The 18,554-nt window shown below is 37.5% G+C and overlaps 1 protein-coding gene across 1 annotated transcript in view; it reads left to right on the top strand.

Annotated features, from left to right (window-relative positions):
- Positions 1-1,188: 1,188 nt before the first annotated feature.
- hs6st2 (heparan sulfate 6-O-sulfotransferase 2) overlaps positions 1,189-18,554 on the top strand; it is a 181,180-nt gene continuing 163,814 nt past the window's right edge. The window contains exon 1 of the mRNA XM_002932587.5: positions 1,189-1,898. Within this exon, the coding sequence (XP_002932633.1) occupies positions 1,387-1,898 (512 nt within the window). The 5' untranslated portion in view covers positions 1,189-1,386. The remainder of the gene's footprint in view (positions 1,899-18,554) is intronic.

Here is an 18,554-nt window from a genome sequence, read left to right as displayed (position 1 = left end):
TGCAGAATTAAAGAAGCAGTAGGGTAGTATCCTGCCACATTTACCCACTAGGTGAATATGTGACCTACAAACCTGCTTTTATACAGCGAGAGAAACTGCCATTTCTCCTAAAGTAAAGGAGCGGAGTGATGAACTTTGCATGAGGTCTTAGAGAGTTGTGGTGCTGGAGGGGTTATTATTGTTGGAAACTGTAGAAAAAAAGGACTGTGGGACAAGAGAAAATATTCCTGCTGTGGAGCTGAAAGAGTAGGTGAACAGGGGTACAGGTATGGCACCCATTACCCAGAATGCTTGGGACCTATGGTTTGCGGATAAGGGGTCTTTCCATAATTCAGATCTCCTACCTTAAGTGTGCTAATAAAATTATTAAAACATTAAATAAACCCAATAGGATGGTTTTGGTTCCATTAAGGATGAATTATATCTTAGTTGGGATAAAGTACAAGCTACTGTTGTATTATTACAAAGAAAAACAAAATCATTTTTAAAAATGCAAATTATTTGATTAAAATGGAGTCAATGGGAGATGGCCTTTCCATAATTCGGAACTTTCTGGATAATGGGTTTCCAGATAAGGGGTCCGATACCTGAACTGAGGGAGTTAATCTAGATGTGAGTTTATAGAGGGAGATCTGTATGACTGGAGTTATAAATCCTGAATAGTGTCTAATTAAAATAATTATTAGCCTTTATTACAATAGTAATTGTAGTAATGTAGTATATTTACTAATCAACGAACACATCAGGAACATTAAAAAAGAACTTTTACAAAGTAAATTATAGTTGATATGTAGTTCATCATACAGTTTGGTTATAGCACTTTTTCGGTGAAGTGATGTCCCCTGCATTTTCCCTACGTAGGTGGAAAAGATTTTGCTTTGTCTTTATATCTATACTGGTGCAGTAAATTGTTCCTCCTTGAAACTACCTAAATCAGTATGAATCCAGCTGCCTGCGCCCCTCTAATCTATGGAAACACCTTCATCTTTTATTTTTAGTCTCTCCCAAACCCAAAAACGCCAGTGAACGCCTTGCCGGCTGCAAGAACTTCGCTCGGCATACAGAGAAGGCTGGGACTGAACCAACGAGGGGCTGACAATAGGGAGGGCTTTCCTGAGGTGCGAGGAATGAGATTACAAAGGAGAGTGCGTAGGGAGGAGACTGAAGTCTGGGAGGGAGGGGGAGAAAGTAAGGGGCGGGGAAGCTGCAGCCTCACCAGCACTGTGTGTGTGTATTATTGTAGGAGCTGCTGGGAAGAAAGGCAAATAGGAGATTAGAGTCTGTGCTTATGGATCCATGAAGCCCACTCTCTTGCATTTTACCAATCCCCAAATGTCAAAACAGCCTCTGTCGTAATGATCTTGGTTCTCCAGTGGCACCGAGAACATGGATGATAAATCCAATAAGCTGCTGCTGGCCTTTGTAATGGTCTTTCTGTTTGCAGTGATTGTCTTGCAGTATGTGTGCCCGGGCACGGAATGCCAGCTCCTCAGGCTGCAAGCCTTCAGTACCTCCGTGGTGCCGGACCCATACAGAGCAGAGGACGAGACCCCGGCCAAATTCATCCCCAAATTCAATTTCACGCCTGCTGAGCTTTTGAGAAAGGTAGATTTCAACATCAAGGGAGATGATCTGATTGTGTTCCTGCACATCCAGAAGACTGGGGGGACCACGTTCGGCCGCCACCTGGTCAGGAACATCCAGCTGGAGCAGCCGTGCGAGTGCAAAGTGGGGCAGAAGAAGTGCACTTGTCACCGGCCGGGCAAGAAAGAAACCTGGTTGTTTTCCAGATTCTCTACGGGATGGAGCTGTGGGCTGCACGCTGACTGGACCGAGCTGACCAACTGTGTCCCTGCTCTACTGGACAATAAGAAGGAGATCAGGCAGAGACCCAGGAGGTGAGTGACCAGGCTGCCAGCACCCTATTATAGCCCTGATTGGCATTCATACCTATTGCACACGGATTCTAAACCTGCTTTATCTTGTTACATAGCCGACTGCTTGCCAAAGGGGAAAATGACACATTCTTTTACTGGGATATCCAACCTGTACAACAGATCCCTCCTTTGGTTTTGAAGGGGTGATGGGATTTGTAGTGAAATAACACCATACAGCTTGGATATCACAGTAAAAGGGTTCTCAAGTGTAGGTCATGCTCTTTGTAAAACCTTGCTTTATGATCCTGCTGATGCTGGACTTTAAATGTAGCATTTCCATAATCATATTTTTCTCCATCAAAATAAAGGGGGGTATGAAAATGTGAATGAGGAGTATCTACATTTAATCTGCTACCCCCCAACATGAAAGAAATCTCCAATACTCATGTAATTATGAATGTTGTTAACAAGATATATCATCTATACTTTATGAGATTACCTTTAATAAATGTATGCCATAGTCCAGTATGACTTGCTTGGATCCGTGTTTTACTTTTCCTTATGAACATGAGATGAGCAAACTGACCCAGCACTGTAAAAAAAAACTTTTATTTTATATTTATTTCCCCCCTCTCTGTAAATATGCCTGTGCACTGAGGGTTAAGGTTTTATGCTTAGCTAGCCAAGAAGAAGTTGAATAGGAGTTGCCAGTGCAAGGTTGTATAGGGGTTTAATTAACCTACAGCATCTTCATATTGTTAAAAAGGGGATATGTGGAATGAAGCTGTAAACCATAAAATGCATTATTTGATATTTTATTGTACAGTGTAGCTAAAACTGTAGACACTGTACACTGTAGCTGTATATAACATTTTTGGCACAGATTGTTATGTACAGTATTGACAATAGATGCACACATAAGTGTGTTTAGTTTAGTCCACTATAGTACATTTGTTGTTTATGAATGCTTCTGTAGTTTTGCATCTTTTAGGTATTCTGGTGCTTTCACAATAAGCGGTAATTCCACTGCAAAACCATGCTTCAGCCCCAAAGTCAAGAAATTTTAATTAAAATTGAATTTTTAATGTATTTATTTAGACATGGTATATTAAATATAAAACAGGCAGACGGATATAGAATTAAGAGAGTCTCTAAAATGATCTCACTTATTTATGAATAAAATGATTGTTGTGATCACACTTTTATATTATACTAGGAAAAGAAAGCATATTTACTCTCTGTATAGGAAGGCCTCAGTCATGGGCATTATGTGTCCTGGAAAGTATGTATCTAATGTGAAAACATCCTTTGTGTCAGAAATGTGATATGCAATAGGCACAAATGAAACAGCGTTTCTTCATTGATATTTCCTTTCAGATTATATCAGATCATACCTGTAGTTTATGTGTCCATACAAATTGTAACAGCTTAATGGATTATAAGCTTGTGTTTGTCAGCCTTAACTGTCAGCCACAACTTTAGTAAATATATGTTTCTGCTTATTAGAGGTATTTTATGGTTGAGAAGGCCTGTTCTTTAGTATGGTTACAGCATATGTAATTGTATTATGCTAATGTAATTTTTTTTCTAAATCCACCTACTAAATTTATAACCTGTCCTGCTGTGCTGCTGTGGATCCAACTGGATAATGCTGATCCATGAAATTATTACCTTTTCAATAATTAATTATAATGAAAGATGCCTCTTTATTTTGAGAAGCTGCTGGTCTTGTGCAAATGTGCAAGTGTTCACAGTGGCCCCGAGAACTCATAGACTAGCAGTTTACAGGTATGGAACCTGTTATCCAGAATGCTCGGGACCTAGGGGTTTCTGGGTAAAGGGTCTTTCTGTAATTTGGATCTCCATCTTAAATCTGCAAAAAATCATTTTAACATTAAATAAACCCAATAGGATTTTTTGCCTCCAATAAGTATTCATTATTTCATTTCTTATTTCGGAGAAAAAGGAAATACATTTTGAAACAAAATTGCCTCTATGGGAGATGGTCTTCTCCTAATTCGGAACCTTCTGGATAACAGGTTTCCAGATAATGGATCCCATACCTGTGGTAGGGCTGTGTAGTGCCACTGTGCTTTTATGCAAGTTTCTTACAACTTTGGTTCAAGGGGAAACTTCACAGTAGTGCGACTTTTGGCAGTGCTTTTCACTTTGTGTTGTAATTTTACAGTATATAACACATTGTACACATTTAAGAGAAATCAAAACTAAACAATGAGCAGAATCCTCTTTACCTAATAAACAACGTATGAAATTTTATGAAAAAACTGTATTCAGTCAAGCAGCCCTAAAGTAATTAAATCATCAGCTGGCTTCATACGTTGTTTTTGCAATGCACTCGCTAATTGCTGAATGGCACATCTGCAAGCAAATTAGCTGCACACATGGGTGGGCAAATTGCACAGACCTGATCATTCAGATGTACTGGCTAGATCATAAATTGCTTAAGCAGCTAATATGTCCGGGTCAGCATACAAGGTCACTTGTGGATGAAGGTCAATATGATTTTTCTTATCATACTGGATTCTGGCTATACTGAATAATCATGTATGCTCTGATGATCTTTCTTAAGATACAAAACTAGCAATTTCCAGACATTTGGCATCTGTGTGCAAGGATTTACTATTACCAGGTGTTTGATAGTTCATGGTAGCTATCGAGGTAGACATATATGAAGTGAAAGTGAAACACACAGAAAATCTTCTTTCCCATCGCATGCCAGGGGTTTTGTGACTTTTTTGGTCAACCCCCTCCCCTTAAAGTCCTGTATTTGGCAGGCCAAATGGATAACATTCCCGTATACAAAAAAGTCTTATAATCCCACTATGTATTTGCATAACGTATAATATTTTTATACCTCATTAAATCATTAAATTAAAGACTCAATTTATTAAGCAAAGGGAGTGCATGCCTAGCCGCTATACACACATAATACATATAGAAAACAGTTCTTCAAATAATGTATTACCTGCCAAGCATTTTCACATTTTAATTACACTCCCAGACCGGATTTATCTTTCCAAACTCTCTTATCTCTCTCTATCCTCAAGATTAACTTTTCCTTTCCAGCAGTCAGTGACATTTCTTAAAACCTTGATTCAGACGCTACTTTACAAGGGGCCATTTATAGGTCACCCCCTGGAAATACTGAGATCCAAATTTCTAGTTTTTGACCAAAATCTTTACACAAGTAATGCAAATGCAATTGAATAGGTTTAGATACTAGAAGGTGAGGGTGATGGGGGGCAGCAGACTCCTGCCAACAGTGCCCCTACAATCACTCTCTGTATGAGCCCCTAGCAAGGTTAATAGGGCAGGTTCACCCCCTCACAATATTATTCGTTCCTCCCTTGCAACATTTTTGCAGTTGTAGTGATTAGCTACTTGTGTGAACATTTATTCTTAGTGCCATACATGATAATTCTACAAAGTAACATTAGCAATTTGACACTTGTAAATGCTAATTCTAAACTTTGTCTTTAAAAAGAAATTTTGGAATATTCTGCACCAGAGGCATACACATAATATTATTATGTGTACAAATACGTCTGCCTGTGCTTTAACTCATATTAAAGGACTTCTTTAATATCAGTTTATATTAAAGGATATTATAGGATTTCTTGTTAATCAGTTGATTTAACAAATCATTGCATATTTGAAGCTGCATTTACAGCACTGTGCTTGATATATATTTATACTCCTGTATATGAAATATGCACTTACTGTACATTTAGAAAGTCATTTATGTTGTATATTTTTTTTTAGAAAATCATATCTATTAAGATTTCTAGCATATTATCATTTTGTAAATGTAGTAAAATGTCCTTCTATTTGTTGTGATATAGGCTACACAGAAGTCCTGGTTTATATTGTGCCATGTATGTTATCAGCTCTACTGTGTTCAGCCATCTTTTATCTGGTGTCTGAACAAAGCCCCACATGCTCTATTGATAACAATAGTACTTTAGCTACTGCATATTTACAAGCAATGCAGGGTTTTTAAGTAGTACAAAAATGTGGAATTAATGCAACAAAAAAGCCCACAAAGACTAAGATAGCAATCACCTGCCAAGTTCTCATGCTAGTTATATTGCAAAATTTTTGGTCTCCCTATGATGTTTTAATAGTCCATTGTGCAGTTAACTTCAGTTGTCCCCACAAAACCTAGTTAAAAAAATGGGTATTTTCAATTATAAAATGCTATCTATAAATTTAGCTGAAACTGGGATGCCATCTTTTTTTGGCAAAGATCCCAAATGGGGGCTGGTGACATCACAAGTAGAGCTATACCATTTGGGGGGTGGGTCCATGATGTCAATGTTTAGGGCAATGACATAGGAGATAATAACTGGCTGAATTTTAAATCAATCAGGTAGCGTTTTGTTTGAGTTTAAGACCTCTGAAAGTAGAAATAATTGGTTTAGTTTGCCACATGTTTTTCACAGACATTGGAAAATTTTACCCAGTATTAAGGCATTATTGTAGGCATTATTTAATTTGAGCCTTATGTGTTAGTCCTGATACAAAAGTTGCACCTGATTTGTGAATGAGGAGAAAATTATTTTGCCATCCCAGTAGGCTTTTTGGAGCATGCATTATTACATTTGTCAATCGAGATCTGCTGCATCTGGGAGTTCCTAAGGGCAGAACATACAAAGGGTACACTGTGCTTACCTCCTGGTCAAACAGGTGAAAAGTATACGGTCCCCTTTTACTAGAGGGTATGCACTTTGTGCCTTAGGCAATAATATGCTGCACAACACCATTGTAGAGGAGTGCATATACTGTAGACACATGTATGTCAGTGGATGGCAGTCTGAAGGGAATGCAATAACTAGTGTTTGCATTTGAGCCAATATATGTTTATGCTTTTGGGGGGGGGGGGGGCACTTTGATTACATGGTGTTACCAACTCTTTTAGCTGATACATATCATTTGCACTCTAAACTGAAGAGCAAATTAGTGATTACATAAATGGGCTGTCTAACTCCAGGGCACATATTAGAGTTGTTCTCAGTCAAGGACAGGGTCAGTCTGTACAACACTAGCCCATGACCTTAGCTCTAGATTTTGGGCAGCCTTGGTGCAGAACCAACCCAGCTGAATTGATTCTGTTTGTGTTGGAGTAGAATATATTAATTTGTCTGCACACACAGTATTAGCAAGATAATTTGTAGTGCATTGGGGTATTGATGTTGTTTGGAAATTCTTGCTTTTGCTGATTCCCATTTGAGTTGAAAATAATTTGAAAAAAGTGAATTCACAGCTTCCTTTTAGCGTTTTTGCAACTTAATTATGTCAGCCTAATTTTTAGCTCATCCTTACGAATCTTCATTGTAACATGAAGAATGGAAACCCTTCTGTCCTTAACGCTGGCAGTGTGACATGTGGGCATTATATGTAATGAAGTAGCTTGGTTTTACTGCACTTAGCAGACGCTTTCCAAGTCCTTTGCTTTACCAATAGGACGTGCCTGGCATATTATGTAGTCCAGTCGGAATGATGCGGTGGCTCTGTGCCACAAGCCTCACTGCTGTAATGAGTAGGATTGTCGTAAACTTATGCCAGAGGATGTGTACTGGAAAGGGACCACAGTTCATTAAGGTGCTTTCTCACTGTCAGCCTGAGTACTAGAGGCCAAATGCCTAGTGTAAGCAGACTAATGTTCGCAAGCATGCTTTATTGCTTTAAGATGTTATGCAAAGAAAACTGTCACCAAAAGATACGTTAAGTGTAATTAACTTGAATTATGTGCTGTCTTTCATCCAGTCTTATTTATCTACCGTAAAATTGCTTTATTCATCATTTTATTGGTTATTTGATAGGTAATTGAGGAACACCCATTATTACCCTTTAGGGAATAAGACTTACTTCAGTGTTAAAAAGTAATGATCATTTCTTCCTATACTGTACAGGTATCAGATCTCTTGTCTGGAAACCCAATATCCAGAAAGTTCCAAAGTACTGGAAGGCAATGTCACATAGAGCCCATTTTGAGCAAATAATCCTATTTTTTTTTTTCATTATTTCTTTTTTCTCTTCATTAACAAAACAGTAACTTTTGCAGCAAGACGTTTTGTTGCATTTGCGTGTATTATTTCTTGCATCAAACGGTAGGGGGAGATTTGGGGCAGAGTTTTTACTAAAACTCTAACATTTCTAAATTTTTTTTTTATTCTTAAATTTGAATAAAACTGCATAAAACTTTCCAAAATCCCATATTTTTCGACTTGTTGTCCGACTTATTCGTATTGCCGCAAAAAAGAATCAGAAAACCGGAAACCTCTAATGTTTCAAAGCAAAAGAAGGATCCTCCTTGAAAGGGCAGGCACATCTGCTGTTGACTTCTACATGATCTTGGCAAGTTTTTGCTGGCATATTGTGAGATCCAGAATTTTAGGCGTTTTGACTGATCTCTAAAAATCTCAAAAAAGTCACCACTTTTTTTTGACAACTTTTAATGCTAAAAAATCTGAATTGGGAAAAGGCCTTTATTTACCTTTATTTATGTATTTATTGTATTATATATTTTTGAAACATGGGCAGTTAAAGTGCTGTTTCATTTTATTATAAAAATAAAAATTAAATATATATATATATGTATAACTGCGACAGCTTTGATCTGACTGCTCCTGTTCTCTTCCTGTTCTGCACAATATTTTCGTTCTCTTTTAGTGTTATCTATTGTGCAACAGGTCACAGCAAGATGATGTTCTGAATGGAACCAAAGTTAAATGTAAAAGGTTAAACAGTTTGTAAACAGCAAGTCAAGATATTTATACTTTTTAGGGTAACTGAATACAGAAATGTCTTTAGGAACTCATTGTTACGTGTGGAAATTTGAAAGCAGAGGCCAAAAATTGACTGCTGGGGGACTTTTTGACCCAAGGTTGTAAATTAGAGAGTTGTAGCCTCAAGCTTCACCACTGACTGTGTCTTGCTCTATCAGTTTTATAAGTTAAAAGTTGTTTTTAAATGTTTGCATGAGCATGAATATGGAATACTTACAGTATGTGGAAAATATGGAAATCTTGTATGTCAGAATTAAAATAAATGTTTTGAATATGTATGGTTTGCTTAATCCTGTATGTACAGTACTTCAAAGCAGACTATTATGTTTGCAATTTTTACATTACATACATTTTTAAAAAAATATATATATATAATAAATGTATATTTGAAAGTTGCTTAGAATTAAATTTTTTAATGCAAATGGTACAAGAATAGGTTTTGTTGGGTGGAAGGGTATAAGGGCATTCCTTAGCGCAGAAAGATCTTTTATTTGGAAAAACATTTAGTATTCCTGGGAAAAGATCCCATACTTTATAAATTTTATATAATTCACAATGATAGGGACCTTAAGTGTTCCAGATAAGGGATCTTTCTGTAATTTGGATCACCAATCACCATACCTTAAGTCTGCTAAAAATCATTTTATTTAAAATTATTTAAACATTAAATAGACCCAGGGTCATTTCAGCCTTCTCCGTCTCATTAAGGTGGCCTGTGATGCCCCTCCCAAGCCCCTGTGCTTAACGTTTCAGAGTGAGAGGCACATTTATAGTGCAGAGAGTGCAAGCTCTCTCAAACATAATTTCTGGAACATCTTTTTGCTCCTGGTAATCTGGGGGGAGCTGCTGCATTATAAAGGATTTGCAACTTGCCTTATGGCTGGAGCACCCCTGAATAAACCGGATTGCTTTTCCACCAATATGGATTCATGCAACTTAGTTAACATTAAGTACAAGGTACTGTTTTATTATTACAGAGAAAAAAAATAATTCAAAACTATTTAATTATTTGATTAAAATTGAGTCTGTGGGATATGGCCATAATTCAGAACGTTCTGGATAACAGGTGTCTGGATGAGAGAACCAATACCTGTAATGTTGCTTAGACAGTTTAGTCTACACCAGGGGTCCCCAACCTTTCTTACTCATGAACCACAGTCAAATGTAAAAAGACTTGGAGAGCAACACAAGCACCATAAAAGTTCATGGAGGAGCCAAATAAGGGGTGTGATTGGCTATTAGGGGCCTCTATGCACCCTATCAGCTTACAGGGGGCTTTATTTGGTAGTAAATCTTGTTTTTTATTCAAACAAAACTTGCCCCCAAGTCAGGAATTCAAAAATATCTCCCTGGTTTGGAGGCACTGAGAGCAATATCCAAGGGTTTGGTGAGCAACATGTTGCCCCCGAGCCACTGGTTGGGGATTACTGGTCTACACAATACAAATAGGGGAATGTAATGTAGGTTTTTATAGTTTTCACCAATGTAAAGTCCATGTAATAAAACTTGTTTAGCAAGTCATTATATTTGTGACCAAAAAATACACCACATTCAAGTGGTCTTAAAAATGTAATATGCACAATTAAAATCTGCAATGTAAAAACATTTTGTTGATTAATAAAGAGTCCTTTGCTGCATGATTTCCTTCTATTGACTACTACAGGTTTCTCCAGGTACAGAGTGGTGTCTGCAAAACACTCACAAGGGCAGAGCTTTATAAATAAACCATTTGGTTTACACCTTTTCTGATGTAAAATATTTCACACACCTTTATAAAAATGCCCCTTGGTATTTGCCTTTGCTGTATTTATAATACCCATTAACAGTGTTTGATTGCAAGAATATTTGTGAAAAGCACTTCTCCCCAAATTCATATATACATTTATAACTGTATTACTCCAGACACATGTGGCCCTCATTAATTTAATCACGATTGTCAAGAATCATGTTCTTCACTGATGTAAATGCCAGCAAAAAGGACTTATTAGTAGATCTGATTGCTGTTTAAATTTGACTAGCAGAGAAGCAATGGCATGCCTAGGAGAATTGGTCTATTTCTCGTGAACAGTTCAGTGGTTAATGAATCACTTCAATGTACTTTTCTGAAGGAAAGCAGAGCAATTTAAATGTGCAATGCATTGATTTACATCAAATGGATTAGGCCTCAGTGTGCAATCCTTTGCATTAATTTACTTTCTGAAGCAACTGTAATAATGAAGACAGCACTCCAGCATGGCATATCTACTCAAATTAACTCTTGTGGATCATTGCAGCATTGCTGAAAATTGAAGTAATTGGATAGTTTTCACGTGGAGGGAATGCAATCCAGATCAAGAACTTAATGTTTACAGAACATTAGTCATTAGATGCAGGAATCCTTGCTAACTATTTAGGGGTCCTTGGCATCTTGCAGCAGTTATGTCTGTAGATGGCCACTTTGGTCATACAAGAGGCTGTAATGGTGATAACAGCTAACTTCTTTAGTAATACTGGAATAACTATCTTGTATCATGCGTTCATATTCGGGCCACGTCCCTGTAAAACTTCACAGCCAATGAGATATTTATCTTAGTTGCGTTTAGGGACTGCTGCATTTGAATTGGCAAGCACTTTAACATGAGCTGCTGCTGGTAAATTATTAACAGAGAAAAAACTGATATTTAGGAGAGCTGGGTGGGATGGAGGGTAGGTACAGTTAAGAAATGCCTGAGCACAGAGTATTTTTAAAGACCAAGTGGTTTGGTTCCTGTAGTTCCTGTTGGGTATTTTTTGGTCCAGCCATTTATCCTGGTCTTAAGACATGTAACATGTAATGCAATAGTTTATTCTTCCATTTTGAGTATATGCTGTTTTTTGTTTTAATGTAAATAAACATTGATTTGTATGTACTCTGGTTCCTGCTTTTACCTGTCACAGCATTGCTTATGTAGACCACTTGGGACCCTGGTTATTTGTGATATGTTTGTGAATTGTAAGTAGTCACCTTGCTCCTTGCCACATAGGGTGTTTTTAGCCTTTCAGTATACATGTGAGGTGTCAATCATGATGTCTGGCTCCTTTGGTTCTGTGGTCTCACTTGGGGGCACATTTACAAAGGCATGAACGCTCGAGCGTTCATGCGAACGCTCCGAGCGTATTTTTGTCGATTTTTTCGGGCGTCCACACGACTTTTTCGTACGGCGCACGACTTTTTCGGACGTTTGCACGAAAAAATCGGAAAGGTTTTACCGCTGTTTACAATTGTTCGGTATGAAAATTTCGTGACTTTCGGATCGCCAATATGATGTTATCATGACTAATACGATTTTTTCGTAAGCATTTTCGTGATATTTGCGATCTTCCGAAATTTTCGTTTCCAATGCGATTTTTTCCCATTCGTGATTCGGATTCGTGGATTAGTAAATGTGCCCCTTGGTGTCCTCACACCAGCATGAAAAAAAGTTCCTGGCCATTGCCAAATAAGTGCTGTGATTGGATGTTTAGTAGTGTAATGAAAGGGAAGGCTTTACCCGCACACCCTGGCACTCCCTTAGAGAGAAGTGTGGTGCACAAATGCTGGAGGGATCAGCACTCTCCTGGGCAGTCATAGACAGGAATAAGCACTGGCACAAAAAGCAGGTACGAGCAGGGCTGTTGGCTGGATGTTTGGTAGCCCCATGTAGACACCAGCCTGCAGGTGGTTCTGCTTAGAGTAAACTTCCATTATGCATATGAAGAGCGACTTAAAAGGGATTGGCGAGCAACACGCTGCTAGTGAGCCACAGGTTGGGAATCACTGGTCTACACTATGATTGGGCATTTTTGCAATTCCTTCTAGATACCATTTTCTACCACAAGGGCAACCTGTTTAGTAAGCAGTACAGAGCCCATGGAATACCTATATAAGTGCCAGTGTCTTTTCATGCCAAATGCCTTTTCACTTGAAAAGCCACCAACATATTCACTTAACCCCATGGCCATTAGCATAGTATAGTATGTATAATATATTAGTAAAGGTTTTTCAGAAGTTGATTACATTTTTTACTCTGATATTGAATAATATCCATGTACACAGAGAAGTTATTTGTTAATGTTGTATTGGAAAGGCCACCTGAAAATGGTACTACATAGGTCAAAATAACATTTCCTTATAATAACATATGGTGAACTCCACTTTTTGTCAGAAGTACATTTTGGGCTCAATTTTGCATTTCTATCTCTAATGGTAAATGCATGAAAATGCTGTTGAAAGAAGTAAATAATAATTAGGCATGTTTTGAGAGCCAGCATAGAACCTCACCATTTTTCAAAAAAAAGTGGTATGAAGTGTGTAATCTTCAGCCTACCTTGGAACTGGTTGTATCTTTGCCTCAGTACCCCCCTTTAACACATAAAGTTATACTCATTTCTTTTCTTAATTTTGTTATTATTGTGTTTTGAATTTAATCATTTTCTAGGTGATATGGGACTGATTGATTGGCATGACAACAAACACCTACTTTGTCAAATCGAGACTTAACATCAGTTTTACCTTCTAGCTAATTTCACAAATGTGATATAAAGCCTTCATTTTCTTTTATATTTATGAATATAATCCCTCCCTTTCAATCAAGCTTGTCAAAATATGGTAGAAAGAGATGCTTTGTTAATGGATGTAAGAGGCAGTGGAACTTGTGGTCCAAGTAGTCTTTTAATGGTTTCATTTATGTGCGTACAGCTGCCTGAGTATTGGTGGTTATTTTTGGAACAAAAGTGAATGATAGGTTTGTTAATAATTCAACTCAATTACTATAATATACTGTATAGAAACTACTACCTTAGACTATCAGCATTCCGGAAAACACTTTAAAACAAGGCTAATGTTGAAAATAGATATAAGCTCCTCAGCAATAATCATTGTTCTATCCATTAATACAGCATGCTTCATCAATTTCCATTCATTCTTTTACCCCAGTTGATGTGTCAGTTATATATCACTGGTGTACCGACCTGCTGCTACACAAGCTTAGTGCGCACAGAATCTGACCCCTCGTGATTTAATCTCAGTGGCTCCACAGCATGGTAAATAGGTTATCCCTCATCCCTGACATCACATACATTCCAAGATCAACCTTTTCAGTGCATGGATACATTGGATATGTTGGATCAGCTCTTTATAATTAAGAAAAACGCATTCTGAGGATAGCATGCATACCCTAAAAATGAAAGGAAAATACTTTTTTGAAACACTCTAGAGATTGCCCTTAAGTGGCCTTTTGTGGCATTACAGTAGCTGCCTGAGTGATTGCCGTCAGATTGTGCTGGGCCAACTTCACAGTGTGTCTAAGGTAAACCACCCTTAATCCCATCGCCCTTAAGACGGCAGCTGGGGGCAGCAGTGAGTAGTGAGCCATAACTGCAGCCTGGCACATACCTACCAGTTGGTGCACAGAACGCCCTGTGTCTCTGGCCCTGTCTGTTGTCACTTTTACCTTCAGCTATACCTGGACAGGGCCCAGACTAGTGGAAGGCAGACAAAACGGGTATGTGCCTAGCTATTCCCCCCCACCCTGATGTGGCACCCTAGGCATGTGCACAACTTTGTTTTGTGGCCATTGGAGTCTGTGTTTTTTTTGCGGCAAAACCTAGCAAAAGATTTCACTCGTTACTAGTTCTGACCCTGTTGTGGAGTAAGAGCTGGTTGGACCAGCTTATGTGCTGTGGCACTGAAGTGCAATTTTAGGCACACATTTTCATGATTTATTACACCACAATTCCAGTGTTATGGTAGTAGAACACATTGCTTTGTTTACCACAATTGCAGACGATTATGGCTAATCGATAAATGCAAATCAAATACAGTAATACGGCAAATCAAATGCAATTGCCTATAACATTTTTATAGTGGGGAAGGTGGCACTTTTGGCATTGAACTGCCTTAGCATGTGATTCTTTGTACTTGTAAATGAGCCCTGTACTAGCTTATTGGTACTAACCTTTCACAGTATTGTTATATAGGTTATAGGTGATCCATAGAAAGCAGTCTAATGGTGAGTGTCCCAGTTTATGCCTGCAAGCTAGCTCATACATAATATGCAGTGGAAAAGAATACTGAAAAAATTTAAATATTTCTAAAGATATAGAATTCAGTTATAAAAAAAAATATACATTTTTATATAAATTGTGGTTTTTCCAGTATGAGGAGGGTGTTGGTATTGCGGGCAGCAGATATGGAGATTCAGTTGCACACTTTGTAGGATCGCAACACAATCAATGTCAAATGTTCCTATTAACTAGTTAACCTTTGTACATGTGTGCATTTGTTCCGCTATCCATCCTACCCACAGCATCTGTTCTGTATCATATTACTTCTGCACACCTAATCTATTTATATCCTCACACGCAGATGTATTAATGCCCACGTCTAAAATCAAGGTGTAAACTGGCAAAGTAAGTCTGGCATCTGGTGCATTTTAAAGAGACAATATAGCAAAATCTGGGAAGCATTGCTTTACTGTGCAGTTGGATTTTTGACAAAAGATGCATACAGATTTGAGTCAAAGTGTTATCTTGGACCCTGTTAACAAAGGGACTGTGCAAGTGCAATGTACAGAGTAACTTTTATGCAAGAAAGCCCTGGTATTACAAGGTGGAGTTACTGATGCCATGATCTGGAAGTAGTGCAACTCTCACACAATGCCATCTGTGAAAAAAAAATTCAATTATTGGTACAAACATGTGCATCTGTTTTAGCACTTTGCACATTGCACTTGTGTTCATTGATGATGTCTGCTTAAATTGTAGTGGATTTAAAGCAGTTAGATTTTTCCATGTAGCTGACTCATAATCCTCTACTTTCATAGTCAGAGCATAATAAAGTGATTGTATGCCAAATAATCATTGTGCTTGGATGCCTGGGCAAACTGAGGGCCAAATCTCAAGGGTGGAACATCCAGCCTGTGGGCCTCCATTTGAGCAGTCCTGTTGTAATATGGACTCTAGAAAACTGAACAGACTCTCATAAGTCACCTCTGCAGATCAAAACAAGTGATTTAAGTCTTTTAATAATGCTATACACCTATGGTGTATTGCAGAGCTGACCCCTAGAAGAGTCATTCTTTATGTTCCTGAAAGCTGCAATATTTTTTTGCATTTTGATCAATATTAGAATCAATGCTGCTAGCAGGCATTTTTATCATGAATGTTTTCTTTCTTTACTTCTCTCTGTTTCTTTAACATATATATCAAATATATATAACATTGATTTGTATGTGTTTTTTTTAATTTTGTCTTTTTTCAGTTGATGACTATGTAATTGTAAATGTAATAGTATATGACTGACGTAATAGTAAATGCTAAGATTTGATTTGGCCAGATGCTAAATATTTGTCAAAAATTCTTGCAAAGAATTCTGGCATATGGCAGAATTTTTGCCCAGTATCTGAATACAGAACCTGAATACTTTGCTTGTCAGATCAGCATTTCTGCATAACAATCCCTGCTGCTACAGGCAGACAAGCTTAGTATTTGCTATCATTCTGCTGTCTTGTGCTAATTGCAGTCTTGACGAAATATATTTTTTTGTTACTATGTAAGTGCAATAATGACTGTAATAACAAATGATGTGAGCAGGGAGTCTTCTGTGGGATAACCCCTAAGAAAAGCAGTTTATCCTGCAGGTTGCAGGTAGATCTTTTGGATGCGGATATAGATGTGGGTTGCAGGACTTATCCATATTTCATATCTTAATATATTACCTATATTATCTATATTTTACTCCTTAAACATTTTTTAAACATTTTTTCTACTCCCGTCCACCTCAGTTGTCACCTCCAGTTTGCAGCAATAGCACTTTCTGTGTGGTCACGGATAGGGTTGTGGATATGGCAACTACCCAGGTTAGGTAGTGGGTCAAAGAAAGTAAAAATGTGGGTTGCAGGTCTAGGTTGGGGGTTGTGATCAAGGGTCGGGTCGGGTCTTAAAAATTGGTTCCGCACAGGAACATAGCACCTCCATGTAACTATAGGTTTGCATTTCTACTTTTCTTTCAATATAATTAGTATTACGTTTCAAAATGTACAGAAACAATGACAGAAGGCCTCACATAATAACAGTAATTCATATTATAGCATGGTAAAAAAGCCTCACATTTCTTTGGGTATTAGCAAGACTTTTCATCCAAAGTTCATGAATTGTTTTCTTGGAGAATGTTTGGCAGCTCTAGTGTTGCACTTCATATTGTGCTCAAGTGTGTGGGAATCAGCTTTTCAAACTAAAGCATTTCTTTCTACCTTTATCCACTTGACTCTCTTTCAAAAGCTGGATCATCTGAACAGTGTATTCCCATCAGCAGAAGAGCGATTAGAATTTTTCTTTCTGTAGATCTGAAAAACTACAGCTAAAGGTGACCTTGAAGATATCACATTCATTGACAAAATTAAACTTCTTTTAACTGTAAGAAATATTCTTTTTATTCTAATAAAGAATATAATCAGTAATTTGTAACACTCACTCTCCTAACTAACCAATAAAATACATGACAATTTTGTTATTGGAGTGTTAATGGCCACAGCTTTACTGAAATTATAAAACAGTACATTATTATAAAAACACTTGAGTAATATGATTATGCAGTACTGGAAATCCTGTCATACTGGAAATCTGTGAATTCTGGCAAATGCCAGAGGGGCTACTGCAAGATGCCATATACAGTCACTGTTTATTGGGCTGGTTTGGGGGCTGTTTGGGCCTCTTCGTACTTGAAATATTAGGGCCTATTTTAAATCCCAGTCCAGACCTGCCTGTCAGTCTGCCCTAGCCACAAAGCCTCCTAGCCCAGGGAATACATGTTCCTAATACATAGCTTAAAACTACCCTCCAAAGCCACATAAGTGACAACTAGCAAAATAAAAACTAAAACAATACATCTGACTTTTCCCACCCCCCTTTCTTTCCAGGAAAGGTGGGTTGGGGACCTCTTTGTTCTAGCCTACCTAAAAACCACTTCACCTGCCAGCTTCCTAGCCCTCCTTAAACTTCCTATTATTATTTTAGGTTCAGAACATCTTCTGATTTGTTATTTTTAAGACTTTATCCAAATGGTCAGTGATTGGCAACCCACAGAGTGTTTTATGTCATACAAAGTTTATATCTTAAATATATGTCCTTCAAGCAAGTCCCACCTTATAATTGTCAGTGTTTGGAAGGAATCGATAGCTTGGCCCCATTTCACTTTCACGTAATATGTTGTCCATATAAAGGAAAGCTTTATTAATTTTTAGCATGGTTGGATCTATTGATGGATAGAATCACGGAAAGATATATTCTAGGTCAGTGCATAAATAGACCAGGGAAAGAAAGAAAATTAACATGGATGTGCTGTAAATATCTATGAGGAAATAAAAATATATGATAATGAATATACTCAGATCCACGAGTTGGTGCTTTATATCTAGATAAATATTATGCCAGAGATATTGGTGCAGGAGATTAAACTATATCTGTTATGTTATTAGTGTATATGATATAAGAATTGATAGATTGGCATATATATATATATATATATATATATATATATATATATATATATACACATCCTGGCAGATAGTGAGCAAGGTAAAAGTATTTTGGTAAAAGGCCTGAAATATTGAACAAATGACCATCATAACGGCTCTGGGTTCAGTAAATTCATAGCAGCATATGCTAAATTGTATGTTATTCTCATCTTAGAATGTCCAAAATCATAGTTGTAGTTGTTAAATGACGTCTGATGAAATAGCCCTGAGTGTCTTTGTGAACAATGAAACAACACATACCTTTGAATATGCTGAAATAATGACTTTTGAACTCTAAATTGATGTATATACCAACATACATACATCAACAGTCAGGATAAAGTTTTCAATTAGAA

Source organism: Xenopus tropicalis, chromosome 8 (assembly GCF_000004195.4).
Source record: "Xenopus tropicalis strain Nigerian chromosome 8, UCB_Xtro_10.0, whole genome shotgun sequence".
In the NCBI taxonomy this organism is placed as follows: Eukaryota; Metazoa; Chordata; class Amphibia; order Anura; family Pipidae; genus Xenopus; species Xenopus tropicalis.
This window is presented reverse-complemented; position numbering and strand designations above follow the sequence as displayed.